This window comes from Channa argus, chromosome 12 (assembly GCF_033026475.1).
Source record: "Channa argus isolate prfri chromosome 12, Channa argus male v1.0, whole genome shotgun sequence".
Lineage (NCBI taxonomy): Eukaryota > Metazoa > Chordata > Actinopteri > Anabantiformes > Channidae > Channa > Channa argus.
In genome coordinates, this window is record NC_090208.1 from 5,261,578 (window position 1) to 5,289,483 (window position 27,906).

General features: G+C 39.7%; 3 protein-coding genes across 6 annotated transcripts; 1 reads left to right on the forward strand and 2 right to left on the reverse strand.

The window, feature by feature from the left end:
* Positions 1 to 98: 98 nt before the first annotated feature.
* Positions 99 to 10,085, reverse strand: LOC137137827 (low affinity immunoglobulin gamma Fc region receptor III-like). 2 transcript variants are annotated; one of them, XM_067524551.1, is made up of 8 exons: positions 8,725 to 10,085; positions 6,366 to 6,519; positions 5,807 to 5,842; positions 5,162 to 5,425; positions 4,837 to 5,082; positions 4,560 to 4,736; positions 4,279 to 4,377; positions 99 to 1,960 (listed from the first exon to the last, which is right to left on the reverse strand). In XM_067524551.1, the coding sequence occupies exons 2-8, from the start codon at positions 6,412 to 6,414 to the stop codon at positions 1,893 to 1,895; spliced, it is 939 nt and encodes a 312-aa protein (XP_067380652.1). In that variant the 5' UTR covers positions 6,415 to 6,519; positions 8,725 to 10,085; the 3' UTR covers positions 99 to 1,892. The 2 variants fall into 2 exon arrangements, with proteins under 2 accessions (XP_067380652.1, XP_067380651.1); XM_067524550.1 differs by having other exon boundaries at positions 6,366 to 6,522.
* Positions 10,086 to 10,221: 136 nt separating this feature from the next.
* Positions 10,222 to 14,965, reverse strand: LOC137137832 (uncharacterized). Its single transcript, XM_067524562.1, has 7 exons — positions 14,664 to 14,965; positions 14,286 to 14,321; positions 13,432 to 13,698; positions 13,107 to 13,352; positions 12,852 to 13,013; positions 12,498 to 12,599; positions 10,222 to 10,344 (listed from the first exon to the last, which is right to left on the reverse strand). The coding sequence occupies exons 1-7, from the start codon at positions 14,692 to 14,694 to the stop codon at positions 10,277 to 10,279; spliced, it is 912 nt and encodes a 303-aa protein (XP_067380663.1). The 5' UTR covers positions 14,695 to 14,965; the 3' UTR covers positions 10,222 to 10,276.
* Positions 14,966 to 16,841: 1,876 nt separating this feature from the next.
* Positions 16,842 to 27,456, forward strand: LOC137137845 (programmed cell death 1 ligand 1-like). 3 transcript variants are annotated; one of them, XR_010915796.1, is made up of 4 exons: positions 16,843 to 17,224; positions 17,897 to 18,232; positions 18,478 to 18,993; positions 21,666 to 22,231. XR_010915796.1 is itself a non-coding variant. In XM_067524605.1 (4 exons), the coding sequence occupies exons 1-4, from the start codon at positions 17,155 to 17,157 to the stop codon at positions 21,869 to 21,871; spliced, it is 675 nt and encodes a 224-aa protein (XP_067380706.1). In that variant the 5' UTR covers positions 16,843 to 17,154; the 3' UTR covers positions 21,872 to 22,231. The 3 variants fall into 3 exon arrangements, 2 of the variants coding, with proteins under 2 accessions (XP_067380707.1, XP_067380706.1); XM_067524605.1 differs by having other exon boundaries at positions 18,478 to 18,540; XM_067524606.1 differs by lacking the exons at positions 18,478 to 18,993; positions 21,666 to 22,231 and adding an exon at positions 27,118 to 27,456 and having other exon boundaries at positions 16,842 to 17,224.
* The last annotated feature ends 450 nt before the right edge of the window (positions 27,457 to 27,906 follow it).

The following is a 27,906-nucleotide window of genomic DNA, read 5'->3' on the forward strand; positions in this document are numbered from 1 at the left end:
CCAGCATCACTCTGTATTTTAATGAGCGTATTCAATAAAGACATGAAAGATCACAACTGCTTGTGTTTCATCAACTTATAAAGATTTTGTTTGTTGATATTTGTGACTTTGGTGAAAATCACATCACATTTCATGACCTATTTATGCAAAAAAAAAAATGGAAATTGCCTTTAAAGAATTTGCTTTTTTATCATTATATGTGCTTAAATTCAGCTAAATGTTCAACATCCTCTGGACAGTGTTTTATTGTAATACGACAATGACTAGAAAAATACTAAGTGTGTGGTTTTACGTGAGCCGTGGGATAGACTGGTCCTTCAGCTCGTGGTGTTCATCTCCAAAGATCAGATCACATTTTATTACCCAATTGCTGTATGCAGAAATCCTTCCACAGTCCAAAGACATGCATGTTAGGTTAGATGGTGACTCTACATGCCCCGTAAGTGTGAATGTGATTGTTAACAGTTGTCTGTTTATGTCTCTCTCTGCTGGCCTGGGATAGACTGCAGACCTGTCCAGGGTGGAAGCAGAACCTTTAAAACAGTATCTGCCTATTCTCAAAAACCAATTTAATGTGTCAAGAAAAAGAATTTCTGCATTTTTCCGCATCATATTGTGCTGCTTTGTCAATAGAAGATGGACGGTGTCTCCAACTGGCTTCTAACTAGAGAATTTCTATGTATTTCGAAAGGGTCGATGATTTTGGGGGGAAAGATCACTGTAAATGGAAGTTAGCAATGTTACCATGGTAACAAACACAAAGACGGCATTTGTGGGATTTAAGGTGAACAGTGATCTCCTGCCTTTAAGTATTATTGCAGCTGTTGAGATAATGGTTCAGATAACAAATGGACAGATGCAAATGTAGTCACAATAATGTAGCATACAACTACGTTTCACTTTATCAACCTTCCGCCCCCTTCAACCAAGCAGAAGGGGGTGGAAACCTCAGACCACTCAGCATACAGACACCATGTACAAATTCAGTCTCAGTGTCTCATAATTTAGTGATGATATATGTTTAGAATATTTAAGTTTGTAGCATTCTTGTTTCTCGTAGTTTGAAAACTAGGACAATTTGAAGGGCTGTGCAGAGCATGTTGGAGCATAACCAGCAAAATAAAGCAGTTTCTGTCATGTAAATGATGTAATTTATTATGGAAGTTACACAGTTTAGATCATGTAAGTGGAGAAGAGTTTTAGGGGCGGCTGTAGCTCAGTTGGTAAAAGCAGTCGGTAAAGTTGGTAAAATTCAATCCCCGGTCCTGGCTATATGTCAAAGTGTCTCTGGGGAAGACATTGAACCCCTAACAGTCCATTCCCATCCCCAGCTGTGCAGTGCCGGTCCAAGCCCGGTAGAAATTGGGGAGGGTTGCGTCAGGAAGGGCATCTGGCGTAAAAATGTGCCAATTCAACATGTGGACAACGATCCGCTGTGATGACACTGAACTCACGGGATAAACCGAAATTATAAAAAATTTAAAAAATTTAAAAAATGAGTGGAGGATATTTTTAATCCTGAACCGTTTTGTGTTTAGTATAGTATAGAGTCAAAGTCTTCTTGGTTCCTCACTGCTGAATGATGTCCATGCTGTTTACAGACTGATTTTGTGGTTTTTATATGTATGTCTGCAAAGAGACATGTAGACGTTACCCACAGCCAAACAGGAACAGGTCAAATTTTCCATCTTACACCATTGTGAAACTGTTATAACCACACGAGAAGAACAATTTAAAAGACCGACGGTGATCCAACAGAGAAACCAGCTCACTGCTGTAGCAAATACAGAAGGTCAAAAATATGAATAAATTATAAATAATTAAAAATAAAACTGTACAGTTTTTCTTAATGATGTATTCTGATCTGAAGAGTTCTGAGGACCAGTTACGGTTCACTGGTGTGAAGGTGTTGAGTCTGACTTCAGTGAAGAGTATATGACCTCTGTTGCTGGTGGAAACCCTGAACACAAGAAAACATTATTGTGAGACAACAGTGTGGAAAATGTTGAACTTCACCCGTCTTTGTTTTTAATGCAGTGACATTACGCAAGTATTTATAATACCAACATCTGATTTCCACACTAACCTGGGTCTCCATGGAGGACCCTCTATTCTCTAAGAATCGGTTATCTATGTTTATCTTACCAAGATCTGTTAGCCCCCTAATCTGTCTCATCTCAAAAATGTGTTTGTCATAAATTGTGGCAAGAAACATTATGTGAGCTCTCAAGAATGACCTGGTTTACTCGCATTAGTTGGTCATTCATTCAAAATCTTCTGTCTAAGCTAACTCCTACGTATTTCTAATGCTGGACTGTATTGCAGAGGAAAACCATACAAGCACAACGTGAACATGCAAACTCCACACAGAAAGGCCACAATTGGTCAGCGTGAACCCACAAGCTTCTAGTTGTGAGGCAGCAGCCCTAACCACTCCACCACCATGCTGCGCATTAAAAGACCAGAAAAGAAAATTGCATTAGGTCACAGTCAGGACTCCACCCCAAATTTGTGCCTCGTTAACTCCAGTGCAGTTCCCCCGGTGCAGAACCAGATTAGGAGTCTCCACTGGCTCCACTGTCCGGGGGATCGGTCACAGAAGACCAGTTTGAAATTGTTAGACCAGTGACTGCTGGAAACAAAGCTCCATATCAGCCAAACCTTCCAGGGAGTTTTGGAAAATCGACATTTGAGCAGTTTTTGAAATGGTGGCTGCATTATGCTCCCGCTAACGACTGTGTTTCTTGCTTTGTCTGCAGCAAAGCCAGAGAGAAGGGATGTCGCCATAAAGATGGTAAAACATGGAAAAAGCTTGCTAAAACTGTTTTGGAGCTACTTTTACAGTGTGTCTGATTCCTTGGACGACAGGACCTTCCACTACTAGGCGAATGTCACCGAAATGGAACGGTATAGCAGCTGATGATGGGGCGGATTTAAGATCTGCCCAGAGACACTTCCGCAAAGAGACAACCAGATGTCTGACACCATTCCAAATGGAACATTGGAAATATTTTCACATGCAGTTCAGGGAAAAGTTGTGTCTAGAGACAAATGAGGGAACCTTGTGCCTCTTTCACAGTATTTTGTACATGTCGTCTCAGGTGCCTTAGAAGAATGTCCCAAACGAAAAGACATTAATCATGTATGTTTTAGGACTGGGTGAGGGTGTATGCCATTTGCCATTGTGCCCGACAAGATCTACAGTATGTAGCTTGTGATTTTGCTGAGGTCAGCGCAGTGGTTTTTCATCTGTGTTGCTTTATGCATTCGTTAGTGGCTCGTGTGCAAATATGCTCAGCAGCACCCTGGCAAGAAATATTCTCCCCCGCACATAACTATAACTGGAGGGCATTTATGTGAAACAGGAAGACCATATGACCACAAAGGCACAGTTTACATGAGCTCAATTTCACAATGCATATGCTGTATCAGCCACAGAACACAATGCTACAGAAAAAACCTCAACAGTTTCACGTCACAGTTCACTGCACTCAGCAAAAAGAAGCTGCTTTTTGCAGTTCACTGGCCATTACTAGTTTGCCAGTCTGTATCTGGAAGTCTCACAGAATCGTAGCTCGGTCATTCTCAACCACCTTCAGAGGTGTGTCCCATTTTGATCTTGGGGGTTTCCAGCCTGTACTCTGCACAGATGTTTCCGTACACTGTTCCAGCCACTTGGTTGTGGGGTTTCATGTGAGCCCTGCTTGCTAGCATCTTGCACCCTGCGGTTATGTGCATCTTTGCACAGCCTGCACCAGGAGTCCTGCCTGGTCTGATAGACCCCAACCTCTAGCTGTCTGCTCCTGTGCTGCCAGGATTAGTGCCTCTGTGCTGTCTTTCAGTCCAGCTTTGTCCACTTCTTCTATCTGCCGGTGGTAGATAGCGCTCAGGGGTTTGTCCTTCTATAATGGTTCCTGCTCTTACTTCTCTTCTTCCTTTGGTTTCTGCTGCCTGAGGTATTCACTAACCACTTGGAGCCAACTTCCTGATGTATTAATGGATCTTATTTGTTTCAGTGTGGAAAGCTCGTGTTGCTGCAGTTTTCCAATGGCTTGAGGTAAGATCAGCTAAATGAAAAGCAGACAAACTGCCAGAGCACAGACAAACTCACAAAGCTAAGCCACACCCACTATGGTGGCAGCACTGATCTACTTTGACGATGGTTTTCAGAATCACCAAACGGAACACAGACTCACTTCAGCGGAGGCAGGGAGATTCTCACAGTAAACACTATAATGTCAGCTTCACATTCTCTATTGCAAAACCATAAAACATTACCTGTGCTTCGTCTCGTTGGCTGTTGTTGATATTTATGATGTAATATTTCGACGTCCATGTATGTGATGTAACAATCTTCTCCAGTTTGTACTTCGTCAGCTGCAGTGAACCGAAATGTAAAAGAAATTTTTAAATACTGTGACCATTAAAAGAAACATAACACAAATTATAACATCTAATTATAATCTGTTGTTCAAATGTAAAACATGGGTGTTAGAATTCATACATGCTATATAAATAGTCATAAATCTCACTATTAAAACCAGAAGTCTTTGTCTCACCTTTAAGTTTCCTCTGAACATATAGTCTCACCAGTAGAACCAGTAACACCAGTAGAACCACAGTACAAATTAATGGGACAGACCAAACCACAGGCTGAAGAGAAGAGGAGGAAGCTGAGGAAGCAGAAGTAGAGGAGGAACGGGTGGATGTAGGTGGAGGTGTGGTGGAGGGTTTTTCTACAAATGAAGCCAAGATGATTAAACTACGTCACATTATGAACCATCACTGTTCAGTACAGAAAACTCAGAAGTCTCCTGAAGACTCTGACTTCCTGACCTGTGACGTAGATCCAGCTGGGTGGAGACTCTCCATGACTGCTGATGTGACACTTGTAGAGGCCTTCATCAGACTTGGTAACATGGTGGATGGTCATGTGACCTGTAGGCTCAGTCCTGATGAGGGAGCCATCTTTATAGAAATCAGCTGGGAGCTTGGAGGGAGGCCTCTTTGTTTGACAGTGCAGAGAGACATTGTGTCCCTCCATCACAGGGAGGACAGGACTCTGCAGGATCACTGCTCCACCTCAACACAGAGACAAACTACAGCATTTCATCCATTTCCACACAGCTTCATCAACACTAACTCCACAGTCTGATCTTACCAGTGACAGTGATGGTGATGCTGTTACTGGTTGATCCCTCTGTGGACTCACACCAGTAAACTCCACTGTCCTGTGGGTCCATGTAGCTCATGTTACAAAGAGAACTAGAAGATTTTCCCCAGTTAGCTCCACACTCAGCTCTGGTTTCTCTGCTTGTGTTCCTCATAAATGTCCATCCAGCAGAGCTGTCGTCCTCCTCACAGATCAGAGACACAGACTCTCTTTTAAAAAACTGAGACCTGCTTGGACTCCCATTTAGACGAGCTGTGGGAAATTCAGTGTATATTAAAAAAAAACACCCATTGCACCATCAACTATAACAACAATGATCTTGTGGGAAAAATTATGAAGTCAGTGAGTGAAACATGATCATGTCTCTTTAGTGGATCAGATGTTTTCTTGAATTTTAATAGAACTAAATCTAAAAGCATCAGAAACTGATTTAGGTTGGACTGACTTATAATATTTCATTTTCTCAGCTGTTAAAGTGGAGGGAAAAAAAGCAAATCCACAATTTAAACACATTCTGTCATACGTTGTTTCTCTCATCTGTTCGGTTTTAGCAGCTACATAGACATGATGAGGACTTCAAAAATAGAGGTTTACATTACAGACTATAGATTATTAGATGAGAAGTTCACCAACCTTGGTTTGTTGAGTAACACAGCAGAGGCATCACAACTACAGAGAAAGTGGATCCTTGTTACTTTGACATATGATAACAGAGTTCTACTTTACAGAAATATGATGATAAATCAACAAGATTCACAGTCCTTTTATTAGTTATGCTTGACAGTTTCATAGTTTGACAGGACCCCATAACCACTGTATGCACTGCTTTGTCAGCAGAATCTCAGTCCAATAACAAGTTTTATGTACATGTAGTAACATGTGGTCATTGTATTTTAGTTCTGTTTAAAATGTATTTCTGCTTTTTTGTTTGAAATTTTGTTTTACAGTAATAAATATTTTCTGACAAAGTTGCTGAACTGAGAATGTTTTCTTGCTGTTTCTTACATTTTCAGTTGTACTCAGTTTTCTTCATGCCGATGTAATAAAATGGAAATATAGTATAGTATAAATATAATCACGTTACTATAAATCTCCCTCCATGGAAAATTGTTTGATACAAAGACGTTTTTAAAACATATTTCAAATTGTAACTTTAAATCAAACTATTTAAATTGTACAAACTTGTACTCACGGAGCAGAGTTTGAAGAGATGTTTGGTCCATTGTACGACTTGGTGACATGAACTCAACACGTTTGCTTGCAGCAGTTAGTCCCACTTCCTTCCTCTGTCTAGGTTAAGGTGTTGTTTTCTCTCCAACACAAAATACCTCTTTAAGTTTATGTTACTACTGTGAAAAGAAAATATAAAATAAAAAATAGTTCATTCTTGGAAAGACTCTCTAGCATTAATAAAGATGTTGAAATTCAGAATCTACTGAAACAAATGGGGTTTTTGCAGAAAGCTGACAATGTAGTCTCAAGGTTTTTTGTAACCGATTTTGGACCAAGTAAGTCTTTTATTTAAATGGGTGGGCAGGGCAGGTAAAAAGCTTAGTAGTACACGTACTCTGTGGTCCCATCCAAAGACAAAGAAACAGACCAAGCTCCAATATCTTGTATTTGGATTTACACAACCAGCCAGCACCTTCGCCATTTTGCCATCAGAGTCCTTTGATGGTCCCGTGTTTTGCAACATAACTAACAGCGGTTTGCTAACAGTGTTGTCAGTGTGAGCATGTGCATGACTGGTTACTGTTCATTTATGCTACAATAATAAGTGACTAACTCATTTATAGACTTGGCTACGGCTACAGCAGCAGCTACAGCTAATGTACGGGACCACTACTACTGTTACTGGGCTACTGTTAGAGCTCGGCCCTGCTGAAGATAATGTTAGTTTTAGGTGGAAATTGTTTGATTTATTAGAATAACTGTCTAGTTTCCATTAAACACTGTTTGGACTTCGCTTTCTTTGTGTCGATGTAAGTCCTCAGTCTGTGTGTTTCTTACAGTCTGCAGTGCTGTCGCTGCATCCTCTAGTGGCTGTTGTCAAAAATGCACCACACAATAGATTCAAGTTTCCTTAATTCATTGTTTTTCAAGCCTTAATCCTCTGTCACCCCAGAAGTGGTTCCAGTGCTTTTCAGTGAAGGATCTTCCAAAGCTTCTTATTTCGCTCTGAGGATCGAAGATCAATGTTTGAGGAGAAATAAGTGAGGATACACGAGAGCATCCTTCACCAAAGTCTTTGACATGATCCACACATCCTTTGTTTGACTACCTAAAACCTGATTAAAAGAGGTATTCAACACCAAACAGAACGGGAAAGAAGAGGAATCGTGGCCTATCCACAGCATTGGTTCACTACTTTCATTGTTTATGAGCCTTTCAAATACTACTTGTCTATCAGCCCTTTGCTAAGGAAGTAAGCCATTAAAGTGAAAGTCTTTGAGTCAATTTTAGAGTTTGAAGCACTGGTCTAAAGGACAGATATCAGTAAATATGTATTTGAAATAGCAGGTACATACATGTAGAAGCTCCTAACGGCCTCATGTTTTGAAGATGGTGTCTAAACCAGAGATTATGGCTCGTTATTGAACCTTTACTAAGTTGTACCAGAACAATATGCTGCTGTGTTTAGAGATTGTGAGGAAACTAATGATTCATTCTGTTACTGTCACAGTGTTTGTGGACTCAATCAGAGCAGCAGAAGTGGAGACATCCTGTTATTTGGAAAGGCAGCTGACAGCATGACAGAGGCCTCTTGTGGTAAAAGTGTGCAGCTGCACTGATGAGCAATTGTTGATGAAGCTGTGTGGGAGTCACATGATTTGTAGTATTTGTAGAAAAGACTTGTAGGAAGGTTGTGCATTTGTGTGGTTGTCTCCTGTTGTGAAAGACACACTTCCACAGAAAGCTCACTGAAAGCTCTGTGCACCAGAGACACATGTGACACGTGATGCAACAGATCTTTCTCTGATTTCTATTTGTCTGACTCACGCTTCAGCCAGCTTGCTTAAAGAGTAACTAAACCCCTTTTAAAGTAAAAAAAACCAATATGAATATTTAGTAGTGGACTTGATTCTACATTTTGTGTTACGGGGAAGCACAGTGGTACAGTGGTTAGTGCTGCTCCCTCACAGCTAAAATCCACCAGCTGGCTGCAGCCTTTATGTGTGGAGTTTACATGTTATCCCTGTGCTTGTGTGGCTTTCCTCCGGTTTCCTTCCACAGTCCAAAGACATGCACGTTAGGTTAACTGGTGACTCTCAATTACCCATAGGTGTCAATGGTTGTCTGTGTATGTCCCTCTGTGTTGGTACTGAGACAGACTGGAGCCCTACATGTTATTACAGATACATATAGATGCATCAAAGAATTCAGCTGGTCAGGTAGGAGTGGGATTGTTTGGTCCACAGATGTATATCCACATAGATTTGGACGTATTGGACTTACAAACATAATACAGATAAATGTGATTACTGTGGCAAGAACATGTCATAATACACTGTGAGGAATATGAAACAGAAAGAAGGTAAATAATAACAAACCTCAGGGGGCCGGGCAGGAGGCCAGCTTCTGAGGCGGAAACCAGGTGCTGTACCTGAAGGGATGTCGGCTGACCCAGGAACCGAGACTGTTGCTGCGCCAGTCAGCTGGGGAACAGCAACGGGTGGCGTAGGCCACAGGAATGGACAGGAATGTATTCAAAACAGGCGGCGGCGATCCGCTCGGAAACAGGAACAAGTTCAGAACCGGCGGTGGTGTCGACCCGCTTGGAATTCGCAAGTGGGTCGGTGGCTTCGACCCGCCCGGAGGCAGGAATTGGAAGGACGCCGTCAGCCCGCTTGGAAGCAGGAACAGGCACTGCAGCAGATGAACCAGGGGAGAGGTGTCCCTGTTTACCCCCATTCCTAGCGTAAGTTAGGAGCTCTAATAATCTCTGAGCCCCAGGCACGTCGCTCAGCCAGGGTTGGGAAGAGACAATTCGTTCCATCTGTATGATCATCTCCCTGCGTCTATCTGGGTCTGTAGACTGCTCCCAAGTGTCCATGAGGTGGGAGAGGAGGCACATAATGACTGGGCACTGTTCGCACATGTCCAGAACGAGTTCCTGAGACCAGGGGGAATTCGACAAACCGGACATACAATTATGGAGGGTGGATGGCTGGTGGTCTGAGGATTGGGTTTTCTCTTACGTCAGGGTCAAAAGCATTGACTGTCCATAGAAATGTTTAAAGTCCAGGGAGGAGAAAAGGAGAGACGATGTGGTGGGAAGCAGTGGGGAGAGCTGGGTATAAATACACGGGGGCACAGGTGAAAACCAACAGGGTTAACGAGAAGAAAGAAGCTAAAGAAATTAGGAGATGGTACTGAGGGACTACAAAATAAAAGGGGCCGGAAGTAATAGTAAAGAAAACTATTTGGACTTTGGTGAAGATCCAATCACATTTCATGGCCAATTCATGAAAAAAAAAAAATCACTTTTTTAGTGATTATATGTGCTCAAATTCAGCTAAATGCTCAAAACTCACTGGACAGTGTTTCTGTGTAATTGGACAATGACTTGAAGAATAGGCTCACCCTACTAACCAATCAGAAAAGAGCAACAATATCTGCTTGATTATTAACTTTATTGTAATTTGATAACTAGGACTATTTGAAGGGCTGTGCAGAGCACGTTGGAGCATAACGCTTAGATAGCATCAGAGATGAAAGAACCAAACTCTTCAAATACACCAAGGCACTTGTAATAAAGCCTGTTTGGTTCTCACCGCTGAATGATGTGCATGCTGTGTGTAGATTGCACGTGCACTTTTTGTGTGTTTGTCTGCAAAGAGAGATGTAGATGATACCTACAGCCAAACCGGAACAGGTCAAACTTTCCGACCCACATGTTTGTGAAACTTTCATAACCACACGAGAAGAACAATGTATGAGACCGAAGGTGATCGTACAGTGAAACCAGGTCACTGCTGGTGCAACAAGAGTAAATTCAAAGACAAACAAAACAAAAATGAAGAAATTATAAAATAAAAAGACGATACAACTTTTAATTATTGATGTATTCTGAGCTGAAGAGTTCTGAGGCCCAGATACAGTTCACTGGTTGGATGGTGTGAAGGTTGAATTCAGTGAGGAGTAGACGATCTCTGGTTCTTGTGGAAACTCTGAACACAAACAAACAAAGTTTTAATGTGAGACAACAGTGGAAAACTTTTTTTCTCACGACCTCTGAACTCTAACTCTCTTCTTGTCTTCATCCAGTATTTACAATACCAACATCTGATATCCACACTCCCTGGAGAATCCTCATTCTCTAAGAATTGGGTATCTGTGATTATCAAGACTGTTTGGCTCCATAATGTGTTTCGTTTTATGCAGCTTGTGTGGTACTGATGGTACTAACTCGATGGTTCACTCACATGATCCCTCATGTATGATTAAAATGTATTTTAAACATGTCCACATTTTTCATGTAGGTTTAATAGAGGAAACCATCAGCACATACATAGACGTTTTTAACTGACATTTGTGTAGATGTTTTTATGACCCTGGGCCTTTTAAATCATAAAAATCTTTCTTAAGTCTCACTGGAAAACTGCTGTAAATGAGAAAAGATCAAATATAACTTGATGGCATCTATGTGGAACAGGAAACCCATACGACCACAAAGCTGCTTGATTGTATTAAAACATGTTGACACATTTTTACCACAAGGCACATTTCAGGTCAGCACATTTCACAATGCGTATGCAGCATCAGCCACAGTAGACAAAGCTACAGTAAAACAACGTGACCGGTTTTACTGTGAACTGCTATTAGCAATTACAAGCTGCATTAAATATTATGTTGATGAACAAAATGTTTGGTTTACTCTGTTTGTCATTTCAAAATAAGGGCGTACTAACTTCTGCACAACTGTATCTAGAAAGATCCTCCTGTCTGCACTCAAGGTCTCTCTACTGGGGCAAGTTTCCAGCTATTTGTGTTTTAGGATTTTTGATTATTATGTAAGTTATTTAATATTTTGGATAATGGTTTCATTATTTGCATCTTAGATCAGATGCACTGATTATATTTTGTTCTTTATAAGTTAATTGTGAGTCTTTGTCTTTCAGTTTCTGTGTCTCTTAGATGGTCTGTGTAATATTTCCTGTTACTGAACAACAAAACATGTAAGTTTTCTCCATATTAATCTTACGAGCAGAGATCACATTCAGAAATATTGTAAACAAAGATCGATCGTGCACATTTGATGGCCACAAATCTACTGAAACAAGTGAACACATTTTACCACAAGTCACCTTAGAGGCAAACACATTGTCACACTGTTTACCACAATAGCAAACCATAGCAAAGTGTGAAGACACCAGTTTCATATCCAAGTTCATTGGAATTCACAAAAAATAAAAACAACACAGTGCTTTACATGCATTAAATACATTTCTTGCTGTATTTAAGGCAAGTTTGAGAAGCAGAAAACAGAGACAGGCTGTGTCTTTTTATACGCTGCTCAAAATGTTACTTTTGCACAAGATGCAAATTTCTTTTCTTTTACTTTATTTATGACTAAACCATAGGAGTCAATTCCGCTGCCAGAAACACTGTCTGTTTAAGACATTTTAAACCCATGTCTCCACTGGCTTGGAACAATAAGTCCTTCAACCTAATGCCACACGCACTGCATTTTCTGTCTCATACCTTAGATATGAGACAGAGGACAGATCAATGTCAATTTTAATTACAATTAGCAAATGCTTTTTTCCAAAGCAAGCATAGCAAGAGGCTAGGGACACCTAGCAAGGGAAGGGGACAATTCAACATGAAGCCAGGAGGACCAACTGACCCTGTGGCTCGTGGACGACTGCTCTACCAACTGAGTTACAGTCCCAACACTGGACGGCCGTCTTCATGGTAATAATAGGTCAAACTTAATAAGTCTGGTGCACAAACACAACGTGCTTAGGTTTAGTAAGAAGATATTTGGTTTGGAGTAACATTACACAGGACCCATTTCCAAGTCACAACTATCCCAGCTGTTCTCAGGCGAGAGGCAAGGTCCCCCCCTGGACAGGTTGCCAGTCTATCTCAGGCCCACAGACAGACATACACAGACAGACAACCATTCACATTCACACAATTTAGAGTCACCAATTGACTTAACATGCATATTTTTGGAATGTGGGATGAAACCGGAGTACCGGTGGAAACCCAGCAAGCATGGGGAGAACGTGCAGACTCCAAACAGAAAGCCCAGAATGCAGCTTCTAGCTGTGAGGCATCAGCACTAACACAAAAAGCAATCAACCAAAAACATTACCTCTGCTTCGTCTGATTAGCTGTTGTTGACTTTCATGATGTAATATTTGGACGTCGGTGTATGTGATGCCATGCGTGACATGTTCTCCAGTGTCTTCATCAGCTGCAGTGAAACAAAATTAACAACGTTATAAATTTACCAGACAATTTGAAATTATTAGTGGCTCTTTCATACCTGACATGTGTGTACATCTAAAATACATTTGTAAATACTGTGACCATAAAAAAAAGACATCAGAAACTGTAACATGATCATAATTAGTTGTACCATTCTAGAACATGGGTGTTAGCGAATCCCTACATTCTACATAAATAGTCATAAATCTCACTGTAAAACCAGATGCCTGTGTCTCACCTTTAGGTTTCATCTGAACACATCTTCTCACCAGTAGAACCAATAACACCAGTAGAAACAGAGGACAGATTAAAGAGACAAACCACAGCACCGGCTGAGAAGAAGAGGAGGGAGCTGAAAGAGTAGAGGTGAAGGAGGAAGGAGGAGTGGTGGTGGGTTTTTCTGCAAATGAAGCAAAGATGATTTTAAATTGTCACATTATGAACCATCACTCTTAAATACAGAAAATGCCACTGAAGACTCTGACATCCTCACCTGTGACGTAGATCCAGCTGGGTGGAGACTCTCCATGACTGCTGATGTGACACTTGTAGAGGCCTTCATCAGACTTGGTAACATGGTGGATGGTCATGTGACCTGTAGGCTCAGTCCTGATGAGGGAGCCATCTTTATAGAAATCAGCTGGGAGCTTGGAGGGAGGCCTCTTTGTTTGACAGTGCAGAGAGACATCATGTCCCTCCATCACAGGGAGGACAGGACTCTGCAGGATCACTGCTCCACCTCAACACAGAGACAAACTACAGCATTTCATCCATTTCCACACAGCTTCATCAACACTAACTCCACAGTCTGATCTTACCAGAGACAACAGTGATGGTGATGCTGTTACTGGTTGATCCGTCTCTGGACTCACACCAGTAAACTCCACTGTCCTGTAAGCTAATGTAGCTGATGTTACACAGAGAACTAGAAGATTTTCCCCAGTTAGCTCCACACTCAGCTCTGGTTTCTCTGCTTGTGTTCCTCATAAATGTCCATCCAGCAGAGCTGTCGTCCTCCTCACAGATCAGAGACACAGACTCTCTTTTAAAAAACTGAGACCTGCTTGGACTCCCATTTAGACGAGCTGTGGGAAATTCAGTTTATATTAAAAAAAAAAAACACCCACTGCACCAACAACAATAACAACAATGATCTTGTGGGGAAAAATTATGAAGTCAGTGAGTGAAACAGTGAAGCATGATCATGTCTCTTTGGTGGATCAGTTGTTTTCTTCTGTTTTAATGGAACTAAATGTAAAAGCATCAGAAATTGATTTCAGGTGGACTCACATATGATCTTTCATTTTCCCAGCTGTTAATGCCGAGGAAAAAGAAAGCAAATCCACAATTTAAACACATTCCTGTTATCTACTCATTCATCACATAACAAGCATTTCTGCTCAATTCAGACCTTTAAGTCAGAAGTTATCTAATGTTTGCAAGTGGCAAGTATCCTTCTCTGGTCGGAACATGGATCCTAAGCTACACCACACATGCTTTAATGTAAGTGAAATATAATCCACGTGCGATTACAATAACAACGGCTTTATTTTATATTGTAATCATGCAGTTTCCTCTGATCAGTTCAGTTTCAGCAGCTACATACACATGACGATGACTTAAAAAACAAAGATTTAACAGCTATAGATTATTAAATGAGAAGTTCACCAACCTTGGCTTGTTGTGTAACACAGCAGAGGCATCACAACTACAGAGAAAGTGGATCGTTGTTACTTTGACATAAGACAACACAGTTCTACTTTAGAGAAATAAGAAGCTCATTGATGATAATAAATCGGCATGAATCAAACCCCAGAGATTGCAGAGTTATCCAGCTGTCTTTGCTCTTAACTCAAGTTATTTGGTTTTAACATGAATCTGATTTTCTTTTAACATAATATGATCACCATGGTAACTTGTTCTATTAGAGAATCAGCTCAAAACACTGACGGACAAATATTTGATATTAAAACCCTTCAACCATATTTCAACTTGTATTTCATCGTCACTCTTCTACAACTCAGCAGATTTGTAAAAAACTTGTACTCACGGAGCAGCGTCTGAAGAGACATTTGGTCCATTGCTTGACTTGGTGAGATGAACTCAAACTCAGCAGTTAGTCCCACTTCCTTCCTCTCTTTAGGTTAAGCTGTTGTTTCCTCTCTACCAGTCATAAAATTCCCCTTTTACTTTTTGCTAACACAATTGTGAATCATCTGTCACTCAACACTAAATATCTTTTGTGACCGAGGTCTTTTGTTAGATCTGCTGTGCACATTCACGTACTGAAGTAGACCAGATTCTCTCTTATATCTGCTCAATATTTTGTCTTTTTGCACTTTGTTGTGTCCGTCGTCGCCTGTTGGGCCCCGTCAGTGACTCCAACATGTTGAATGTTTAACTGTTGGCATCAGCCTGTGGGTGAAAGAGACCACTCTGATTGGTTGTTCTGCTTTGAAGTACACGAGTAGTCGTAAGAAACTGAGTGAGAGTGGGGTGAAAATAATAAGCTACAGATTTATATAGTGTGTAAAAACTTGAAGGAATTAGAAGCTTCTGCTGTAGCACTAATAGTGGAGCCATGCTTCTGCCATTTGGAACTGAAAGCAAATATCAAATGTAACCAAGAAATAAGGACTCCAGGAAAAACCTATGTGGCAAAAACAACACTTTTTCTATTCTGTTGTCATATATTTAATAGAAGATGTAACATATCAGAAATATGTATACAGGTGTTTTTTGAATTCATGAAAATTAAAGCAGAAATATTAAGACATTGATTCATTTCAATTTCTAAACTAAATCTTTTAAATGATGTGTTCAGTTTTAAAAATCACATTGTGTGATACAATTCATTTCTTTTAAAATTTAATGAACCTAACATGCATGTGTTTGGACTGTGGGAGAAAACCAGAGGAAACCCACACAAGCTCGGGGAGAACATGCAATTTTGTACAGAGAGACGACTAATGAGTAATGCAGTATATTACACTTCTTTGAATAACGAGCTCAACACTGGTTGATTTCACTTTCTCCATCATTTCTGTGTCAATGCGAGTCCTCAGTCTGTATGTTTCTTGCTGTTCACGTTGACCTTTTCAGTCAGCAGTGCTATCACTGCGTCCTCTAGCAGCTGCTGTCTAAAAAAGCACCACACAATTGATTCCAATTCCCGTAACTGAACATTTCCTCGATCCTCGGTTGCCCTGGAAGAGGTTCCAGTCGTCCATGTTGAAAGTCTCGTATTTTGCTCATAGTATTGAGGGTCAATGCTTGAAGAAACATGAGAATCATGTGAGTTCAGGGTCCCCACAGCGGATCATTGTCTGCATGTTGATTTGGCAGTTTTTACGCCGGGTGACCTTCTTCAACCCTCTGAAATTTCTACCGGGTTTGGCAACGGCACAAGATTAATTAAGTTTTCAGTGCACTGACACACAGTTTTATTCTGAAATACACAAAGAGATAATAAACAATGTGAGCCAAATTTTTATTGATTTTCAGATCCACCGTCTTTGTAAAGTCATGGATTTACTGTAGATATAATCAACAAAGACCCAGTCATTGAGTCATTGAGCGCCCTCTGCTGGATCATGGGAGAAATAGCAATAAAAAGTAATAATTACATTTCATCTGTTTAATCTGTTTATTTCTGTATCATAGATCACACTCACTATAGTTTGATTGGATAAAGGCTTAAAGTGTCTCTTTCATTCTTGACCAGATGTCCAGATCACCTCCTACATGTTACCCTCAGACTGAAGGAGATGCTAAACTGCTATAAATCTCACTGTGAGGTGATTGTGTGTGTGTGTGTGTGTGTGTGTGTGTGTGTGTGTGTGTGTGTGTGTGTGTGTGTGTGTGTGTGTGTGTGTGTGTGTGTGTGTGTGTGTGTGTGTGTGTGTGTGTGTGTGTGTGTGTGTGTGTGTGTGTGTGTGTGTGTGTGTGTGTGTGTGTGTGTGTGTGTGTGTGTGTGTGTGTGTGTGTGTGTGTGTGTTTTGTTGTTTTTCTTGTTGATTTTAGTCATTTTGTGTTTTTTAACTGATCTTTAAACATGAGGTGTTAACACTCAAATCAACCCACGTGGTCCCCCGACTGACTTCTAGAGACCCTTTTTTATTCACAGCAAAAAACTGTATTCACACTAGACAAAATGTAACAACTAGTGAGCGATAAGACAAGACAGGACATGTTTCACCTATGTACAGGGTGTGTTTGCTTGTGAAAGTGCATCAGGGTTGGAGGATTGAGGAGTGAGGTTACGCAGAAAAGGTCTAATCATAAGAGAAAGAACATAGTATGTGGAGAAATCACCAAAGAGTGTCAGCAGAACTGGGATCAGGAAAAGAAGGGAAGACAATTATCCTCCATCCAAAACAGTGTTAGGATATGAATAAGGCTCAGTCATTTAAATAGTGATCTCTGTTAAACTGTAGGAAGCTGAGACACAGGACAAAGCAAGGACAGTTGAACGTGGACTTAAAGGACAAACTTCTCGTTCTAAATGCGCCAAGAAATGAAAAGAAAAGCAGAAGAAAAAGATGCGTGAGTCCAGAAGGATCTTCTTAGTTTGTCTCCTCACATTTTGGGGGAAATGTTCAGCTTCTGAAGGTAAGCGGATCGGATCGGGCTTGAATATGATGAAAACGTCCTGCGAGGCTGTTTGACTTGTGCTGACTGATCTTCTCTGTTCTTCTGTCTTTTCTTTCAAAGCTTTGAAAGAAACGTGTCGCTTTAATGTTGAACATCAGATCTGATTCTCATTCTGCTCATTCACAGTTGGAACGTGTCTTTCAAATGATATGATTTCATTGTGCAGACTTTATTGACCAAAATGACAAAGGTGGCAGCATAATCCCATCTTTTCTTCTATACATGTTTCTGTATTTATCTGTATCGAAGATTTGGCAGCACGTGTCACTATTTCTAACTGTCAAACGCTTCAAGACACTGAGACATTTTATATTGATAAAGGGTCATTTTCTCCACCACTAATTTATGGTTATTTCTTTTTATTGTGCTGTAGAATAAAGAGAAATTCATGCTGGATGCAGACGGTGCCTCAAAGCCTACGTGCACCGCGGTTGCGTCATTCTTGCCGTTTTATTATTTTTTTAAACGCACGTCTCCTCCACATCACTGTTTGTCAGGATTTTTCCACATCATGTCAACAAACTGCACTGATCCAAGTTGTGACTTTAAAGCTGTGAGAATTTGACCTCATCAACTGTTTTACTGATGTTTACTTTGTGTTTTGATCTGGATTTTATGATTTTTGTTCAGACCATCAACAGATCACAGTGAAGACTGGAGATGATGTTACTCTTCAGTGTTGGGGTCCCAGCAGAGGCGTCATCGAACTGTTAGAGTGGAACAAACCAGACTTGAAATCACAGGATTACGTCTACTACTACAGAGACGAGCGCTTATATGAAAACTACCAGCATCCATCTTTTCATGGGCGAGCTGAGCTGAGAGACCCTCAGATGAAGGACGGAGACGTTTCTGTGATTCTGAGAAACAGCAGCATCAATGATACTGGAAAATATGAGTGTTATGTTGGATATGGAGGCAGGTCTGAGCTCATCACCACCATCACCCTGAAAGTCATAGACTCAGGTGAGTGTGTGTGTGTGTGTGGATCAGAGGTGAAGCTGCTTCCTGGTTGTTGATGTGAGAGTGAACCATCACAGATCAGATGTTGGTGTTTTCTAAAGATGTTGCTGATGAGACTTTGTAGCAAACAGCTGCTATGAGTGATGGGATCAAAGTGCAGTAGATAATGTCTGACAGGAGTTTGAAGAGGAAATGGATTCATCACCTACCTGACACCTCACACCTCACTTCTCATTCTCTTCTTACAGGTGGTGAAGCTCGAAACACTAAGAATGGAGGAGACAATGATGGACATGTTGGACTGATAGTTGGTCTGTCAGTTGCTGGTCTGCTTGTTGTTATTGCTGTAGCTGTTGTATTAGTGATCTTTAGAAAACACTCCTCAATCTTTCAGAGTCCTGCTGAACTGTAACCAGTTTCTGTAATTTGAACAGTATCTTATATTAATATGAAAAGTCAGATTTCAAACCAACTTAGATAAACATGTGTAAAAGGTTTCAGATCTACTTCAATCAAGTTGTAAAGAGTTTATTACAGAACTGATTGAACCTGCCATGTTCTAAGTGGCAACTTTTTTTTTAATTCACCAAAAAAAAAAGTACAGTCACACAATACAAAACATAACATCATAACAACAGTGTGAGATACGGCAAAAATACAAGACATGTGTGACCTATGTATAGTGTATGTTTGCTTGTGCAGGTGCATTAGGGTTGGAGAAGTGAGGATGAGCAGACAGGATATAATCATAAAAGAAATAACAGGTGGGATGTGGATGAGAAAGTACAGAGTAAACATACTGAGGATATAAACATGTTCTAAGCATATATACTGTATAATACTTATTAATGAGAAAAGTGATAGTACATTCATATAAATTAGCTAAAACACAACAAAAAGAGAAAAAATAATAATTTTATAAAATGTTTTTTTCCTTTCGGTTTATCCCCTGAGTTCAGTGTCGCCACAGCGGATCATTGTCCACATGTTGATTTGGTACAGTTTTAAACCTGATGACCTTCCTGACGCAACCCTCCCCAATTTCTACCAGGCTTTGTACTGGCACTGCACAGCTGGGGAGGGGAAGGGGCTGTTAGGGGTTCAGTGTCTTGCGCAGAGACACTTCGACATATAGCCAATAATAAATAAAAAAAACACACATAAACATATAAAAATATGTAGCAAACAGTGAAAATTATAAGGTCCATAATATCAATAATAATAGTAGTAATAATAATGATGATATTTAAACTAATATTAACCAATAGGCTGATAATAACATTAGGAATAATAGAAAGGAAACAAAACGTCATAGTTAAATAATATAATAATGAAATAATAGTGTTTAGAGAAGGCGAAAGGAGAGAAGAGAAAGAAAAGAAGGGGAAAGGAAAACTACTACTACCACATAATAACAATAAGATGAAGAATATTAATATTATTAATAACTATAATCATAATTAATTACTACTGCTAATAATAAGATTGATTGATATTAATAAGAATAATGGTATTTATTTAATAAATACATAAATAATATAGGATCATATAGGCCTGTTTCTAACTTGAGGATTTGTGTTGCAGTGTTTTCTGATCATATACCTGTTTTTATTATTTGACATTACGCTGCCCTGTTACACCTTTAAGCCTCGTGCTCCTGCTCGGTGCGTCCGTATTATTAACTCATAAATTCCTCATACTTGTTATGACTTGTTTCAGTAAGTGAAAGTTTAGAGTGTCTTCATTCATCTTCAGCTTACTTTGTGCTTCTACGACGCAAATTCAGCACATTGAGCTAAATAATGAGATGGTGAAACAAAAAACCTCAAACATCACATTATGGAACAACAGCAAAATCTATGTAGTTCTCTCCAGTGGTGGGATTGTGTAATGCAGAACCATTTGGAAAAACTAACAGTGTAACTGGGTTAAGAACATTCCATCCATTAACAGTTTAATCATTACATATGTCAGATTGACAGGGAATAATTTTGACAATATGATGCAGGTTTAAAACACAATGGCCGAGTCAAATGTTTTTTTTGTGCACATAGTTACTGCTCATTGCATCAGGAAGGTCATCCAGTGTAAAAACAGCCAAATCAACATGCAGACAATGATCCGCTGTGGCGACACTGAACTCACGGGATAAACCGAAAGGACAAAAATAATAATATTATTGAACACATTGCTCAATCAAATCCACATCTATTTCAGCATGTGTGAACTTTATCAAGCATGTGTCTGGCAAACTATCAGTGCAGGTCTGAGCAAGTATTTCTTTGTTCCAGTTAGCAAATCACAGTATGTGTGTGTAAGCATGTCTTCACTGCAGTGTGTCAGTGTGTATTACACCAGCAACTGTCCCTGGGACACCAGCTTGTCCTCCTCCCATCAGTTTCCCACCGGTGATGACTTCTCAGGACAATCTCTGGGTCTATGTCGTCCTCAATAGCAATAAGGACACCGCTCTGTCCCAGAGGGACAGTCTTTGTCCTCTGCCTCTCCATCATTAACAATATCCTCTCCCTTTATGACCTCCGTCATATGAAGACATCATCAGTGTATGTCCTGAAGACCAATTGTGGACCCTCTGGACTAGCTACTTCACAACACACCTATGAAAACATCCTGCATAACAATAAGTCCATTTTCTCATTATTTGATTTTGCATCACAACGAAACACTTTAACTTTAAAACAGCAGTTTAGATCTTTCTGTTCTGCATAGATGAAAGTTCATCATATCTTAACCATCATATCTTGGTCAGTCTACATTTGTGGACTGTGATTGGCCCCTGCTGCCACACAGTCCAGTTAAATGTTGGTACCACACCTTTGAGATTTGCATTTAATAATTCAGTTTACATTAAACGCTTTTTATAGTACAGATTATTAAAGAAAAAGTGATTTCATTTTTGTATATTCAATTTATTTGATAAGTTGGCAGCACATTAGTTTCTATTTTTGAAACCTGGAAAATAGCATGGACTTACACTTGACCTGGTTTTAACTCATGTTCGGCCTGTTTCTAACTTGAGGATTTGTGTTGCAGTGTTTTCTGATCATATACCTGTATTATTATTTGACATTACGCTGCCCTGTTACACCTTTAAGCCTCGTGCTCCTGCTCGGTGCGTCCGTATTATTAACTCTTCGACTGCTGCTCAGTTTACGGCTTTTTCCATCAAAACACAGTCACTCCTGAGAATATGTCATCTGATACAGATGAGCTCAGCTCCTGCTTTCATTCCTCCTGCCAAACAGTTCTAGATGCCAAAAAGCTGAACAAAAGTGGAAGAAAGACAAGCTGCAGGAGCCGTTCCAAATTTTAAAGGACTGCTGGTGTCGTTATCAGGCTATTGTAAAAAAGGCAAAAAGTAAAACACCTGTCCAATATCATACAGTCAAACTGTCAAACTGTTCTCTCCTCACAGGATCTACAGCAGTGCACACTAAAGATGGAGGAGACAATGATGGACATGCTGGACTGATAGTTGCTGGTCTGCTTGTTCTTATTGCTGTAGCTGTTGGTTTAGTGATCTTTAGAAAACATAACTCCTCAATCTGTCAGAGTCCTGCTGCTGTTTCTTTGGTGACCAGGACAACATGGAGAAACAACAGGATTTTTTCTTATTATTGACACATTTTATATTTTACACACATTTAGTCAGTATTTAGTATTTAGTGACTGTTTTCTGATGACTGATGTGAACATTTCCCTGTTTGTTGTATGTTTGTATGTAATGTGTCATTTACATTTCATTATTTTTCAAACCAACATGTTAAATTCATTGTTTGTACTTTTCCCAGAACTGGTTGTAGCAGCTGTAACTTGAAAGATTCTTCATACTTGTTATGACTTGTTTCAATAAGTGAAAGTTTAGAGTCACTACATTAAGTCACTAATCGTCTTCTGATTAAGCAGCAGATGAAGTGTTGATTGTTGAGTGTTTATTTTTAAATACGTTTCCTTTTTGTAATAAAAAGTGTTTTTATTGAAGGCCTGTGTTTACTCAGTGTTCGCAGTGTTAAAACTGCAAACACACCAAATACTGTAGCTACCTGTTGGTATTTACAGTGTAATATCTACACACTATGTAACAAAACAACACAACAAAAACACACACAGTTCTCTAACTGCTTCATCTTACATACAGCTGGATGCTGCTGTTATGTTTATAGTCTTATCTTGTCCAATTGTGAGGCAGCAATTCATTTAAACAGGCCAATCCAGTGGCCCATCCCTCAGACACACACACACACAAACACACACACACACACACACACACACACACACACACATGAAACACCTGAGGGGAAGGAGGACGACAGAACAAAAAATCCCCAGTAACTGCTCTTAATGATCCAGGTCAAAACACGGTTTACGGGTTTTAAAGCAGCAGTGTAGATATGAACACAGAGGTTTTTCTTGTGTTGTTATCATCCCACTGTTCACTGTTCACAAATGATGGAATAGTTCTAATAACAGTTCTAATCTAATAAGTGCATAAATAATAGGATAGTTTACCTTCAGTGATGTTAAAGGATCAGTAAAACATGAACACAAGTCAGTGAAAGTCTGATGAGAAGATATTTGATCAGTGTTGTTACCTGCAGGGTGACTCCTGTTTTTCCTCACTGTGTCACAACTGAAAACTACAGCAGTTTGTTTTGTTCATGTACAACAGTTACATGTTAGTATAAGAGCCAGGAAACATTCATCATCACATTTTCATCATTTATCTTAAACACTTGTTTAAGGCTTTACAGCGTTTTCAAACTGACAGCTTCCATCTGATGACTGAAGCTGCTCTGACTGAACTGTTATGAAGATGTGCTGCCACCTGCTGGATGAGTCAGATAACGGCTCCAACAGAGCAGAGAGCAGCTGTAACAAGGCAAAGTCATTTCCACCTGGTTCCAGACGTCCATGTTGAAAGAGGTCCCTAAGTCTTTTATTTTGCTCTGAGTATTGAGAGGCAAAGCTTGAGGAGACACAAGAGCATCTTTAATTAAGTTTTCAGTGCACTGACACACAGTTTTATTCTGAAATACACAAAGACATAATAAACAATGTGAGCCAACTTTTTATTGATTTTCAGATCCACCGTCTGGGTAAAGTCATGGATTTAGTGTAGATCTAATCAACAAAGACCCAGTCATTGAGTCATTGAGCGCCCTCTGCTGGATCATGGGAGAAATAGCAATAAAAAGTAATAATTACATTTCATCTGTTTAATCTGTTTATTTCTGTATCATAGATCACACTCACTATAGTTTGATTGGATAAAGGCTTAAAGTGTCTCTTTTATTCTTGACCAGATGTCCAGATCTCCTCCTACATGTTACCCTCAGACTGAAGGAGATGCTAAACTGCTATAAATCTCACTGTGAGGTGATTGTGTGTGTGTGTGTGTATTTTTGTTGTGGATTTTAGTCATTTTGTTTTTTTTAAACGACAAACTGGATCCAAATAATCGATGCAGAGGTGCAGGATTCAATTTTTTAAAAATAGAACAGACCTGATCTCAAGAATATGAGATTATAGTATTTGTAGGGAGAAATTAAAACCAGAAGATGGCGGCAATGCAACAGATGGGATTTCGGTCGCCATAAAATTTCAAAGAAGAAGAAGAAGAAGAAGAAGAAGAAGGAGAAGAAGAAGAAGAAGAAGAAGAAGAAGAAGGAGAAGAAGAAGAAGAAGAAGAAGAAGAAGAAGAAGAAGAAGAAGAAGAAGAAGAAGAAGAAGAAGAAGAAGAAGAAGAAGAAGAAGAAGAAGAAGAAGAAGAAGAAGAAGAAGAAGAAGAAGAAGAAGAAGAAGAAGAAGAAGAAGAAGAAGAAGAAGAAGAAGAAGAAGAAGAAGAAGAAGAAGGAGACCTCCTCCAATCGCTACTTTCTGTACTCGGTCGGCGGGAAATTTAAACCTCTAAGAAATGAAAAGAAGAGCAGAAGAAAAAGATGCGTGAGTCCAGAAGGATCTTCTTAGTTTGTCTCCTCACATTTTGGGGGAAATGTTCAGCTTCTGAAGGTAAGCGGATCGGATCGGGCTTGAATATGATGAAAACGTCCTGCGAGGCTGTTTGACTTGTGCTGACTGATCTTCTCTGTTCTTCTGTCTTTTTTGTCTGTTTCACTGGCTGCTTGTGTTTGTTGCTTGTGCTGATGCGAAACTCGAAGCAGACGAATCGACACATTGTCGAGAGTTTAAAGCAGAAGCTCGTGCGCTTATTATAACACTGTGCAGGATCGAGTTATGTTATTGCTGTCTGATATTAATATTTCAGTTACTGATTAGAAGAAAGAAGAGATCAAGTTTGTGCTGTTTCAGTGGTTTAAACTTTGATTTATTCATCCTCAGTTATTTCATACAATGTCTATTTGCAGGAGGAAAACTCATCTCCTCCTTCTTCTAAAGCTTCACAGCCCCTTTCTAGAAAGAGGAAATCTGCCTGATGAATGGCTCCAACTGTTTTCAGTCCTAGAAGAGTCTCACACATGTTGTCAAGCTTCCACTGCCTCTGACAGCACATTACAAGGAGAAATTGGATTTGTTTTATAATAAATATAATAGTTGTAACTGAAGATGGAACTGGAAAAAAAAGATGTTTCTTCCCTTTCTGGCTCTTGTCTCAGGTGACAAGTCTGAATCTCTGCTTGTCCTGGTATGATGCATCAGTAGGAAGCAGCTGATGAAGTGAGAGATGCTGCTGAGCTGAATGTGTTGGTTATGACAGAGAGACAGCAGTTTGATAGAAAGGATTTCATCTTCCATTTCCTCATCTCATCATCAGAGTGAAATCTGTTTTTCTCAAACTTTGAAGTTTCACCACATTCACTGAAACCAATGAATCTGTCATGGTCCCAGTGCACTTCCTGTCTGTGGACTTTTATTTTGTGGCCCGTTCTCCCTACTTCCTGTGCTTTGGTTCTTTTCCCCAGCTTTGCCTTTGTTTGTCCCTCATGGTTTGCACCTGTTCCCTCCTCTATTTAAGTTCAGTCTTCCCCTCGATCCCCTGCCAGATCCTCGTCGTTGTTACTGTTGTTGTTGTCATCGTCTAACCCACAATAGACTCTCTGAACTCCTGGTAAAACCTGACTTTATGTGTCATGGACTCTTGTATCCTGGACTCTGTGCACCTGTGATCTTTGGTCTGAGGTTTGCCTTCTGTTGAATTCAGTGTATAGGTTTAGTCTCCAGTTTTCTCTGCTTGTTTTGATCCTGGTTTTTTCGTGTTTAAATATGCTTCTGTGTTCTTCAGTTTGCCGGTTCTTTATGTTCCGTTTGTTCGTGTCTGCCTCCCCTTAGTTCCTGTGTTACTTTGGTATCTTTCCCTTCCACTGTGTTTTTTAAGTCGTGCTCTGTTTTACTTTAGTCATTACTACGTGTGTTCATTTGTTCAGTAGTTTGTGTCCTTTTATATTCCTGTTAGTCTCCTTAGTCTTCTCCTTGTGTTTACCTGCTTTAGTAGTTTAACGTTTATTTGTACCTTATTTATTTAGTAGCCTTTGTTTTCTCCCGAGTGATCGTTTAGGGTTTGTTCTTTAATTTACTCGCCTAACTTGTCCCTGAGCCTTAGCTGTGTTTATTTTGGTAAATTCTGTTCCCCTCTTGATTTCCACGTCCACCCTGATGTCATCTTAGATTCTATTAAGTTAACTCCCCTCGTGTGCTGGTCCTGTGGTTAGATGTCTTAGTCTGTATCTGTTCTGAATCTGGTTTCTAGTATCCTCATGTTAGGAGCGACTTCTGTTCACCATTTAGGTCAATAAAAGCCCCTTGTCTCCGCTTTTGGGTCCATCCTTAACCCAAAACACTGATAGAACCAGTAGCAGCAGTAAGCAGTTGTAAGAGTGACCAGAGCTTTTTCAGTCTGGACCCTCAACAAACTGAGACCTAATCTGGACCTTTATTATAAATAACATAAACTAATAAATGCTTTGTAAATACAAAAGACTATTTTATGCAGAAAACTAGAGAATAGTAGTAAAACGTATAATTCTTAGGTTGATGTAAATAATATCTATATAGATATAGACATATACAGATATCTATCCTCTAGAGAGAGAGAGAGAGAGACCCACCCTCTGGTTTTAGAAAACATTCACATTGAACATCAGAACTACATGATTAAACCTCATTTTGGTTTAAAAAGCTGAACTAGGAACTACATCCATTTATTATATCTGTTTGAATGTTAACTGATCAAAATAAATATTTCTTTAAGGAATATTATTACTGAGCTTTTTTCTGTTTTAATTCTGACCCACGAGAAAAGACTCCAACCTGGAGAAGACGTCCTTCGGTGTCAGGGTCCCAGAGGTGCTGACATCATATTTGTAAAGTAGATTAGACCTGATCTGGTATAAGAAGGTTCTGTCTTCTTCAGAGATGATCTTAAATATAAAAACTACCAGCATCCATCTTTTCATGGTCGGGTTGAGCTGAGAACTCTACAGATGAAGGACGGAGACGTTTCTGATTCTGAGAAACAGCAGCGTCAATGATACTGGAAAATATGAGTGTTATGTTAGATATGGAGGCAGGTCTGAGCTAATCAGCAACATCACCCTGATAGTCACAGACTCAGGTGTGTGTGCGTGTGTGTGCGTGTGTGTGCGTGTGTGTGCGTGTGTGTGCGTGTGTGTGTGTGTGTGCATCAGAGGTGAAGCTGCTTCCTGGTTGTTGATGTGAGAGTGAACCATCACAGATCAGATGTTGGTGTTTTCTAAAGATGTTGCTGATGAGACTTTGTAGCAAACAGCTGCTATGAGTGATGGGATCAAAGTGCAGTAGATAATGTCTGACAGGAGTTTGAAGAGGAAATGGATTCATCACCTACCTCACACCTGACACCTCACACCTCACATCTCATTCTCTTCTCACAGGTGGTGAAGCTGGACATATGAATGGAGAAGAATCAGATGGAAACAACAGAGGACATGTTGGACTGGCAGTGGGTTTGTCAGTTGTTGGTGTGATTCTTGTTGCTGTTGGTGTTGTTGCTTTTCTGATCTTTAGAAAAAGATTCACAGAGCAGAATTAATACTAACCTGCTGAAAGTGCAGGTGAATGTAGCATGTGATACATAAACACTGTACAAATACCTGTAAAATCAATTAGTCTTTACTTTAGCAGAAGTTTCTAAGATCAGAATCAGTCTTATTATAATTATATGTGACTTACTAAGCGACTTATTAATCAGTAATTTAAAACACTACACTATTGAGGAAGTACATGAAGAAAAGACACTAACTTTAGAATCACAGTCTTCATCTAAATGACTTTGGACTTACATGGTGGAAAAGTGGGTTTGATTCAATGCAAAATACATATTACATATTCCTTTCATCATTAGAATGGCTACAAATATGCTAAAAATAGATATGAGTATATTAATTAAAGCAGCTTCTATATTGAGTGTAAAGCAAAGAAGAACTTGTCTGTGTCCTGAATGATTCCTTGTGAAAACCTGCTTCTATTCTTGAATTAAATTTTCCCACAACTGAACATGAACAGGAGCCTCACTGTATTTATTGATTTTTAATTCAATTCAATTCAATTCAACTTTATTTATATAGCGCCAATTTACAACAAAGTCATCTCAAGGCACTTTACAGAATAAAGTCCAGACTACACAAGTATGTAGAAGCAACCCAACAAATCCCCCTTGAGCA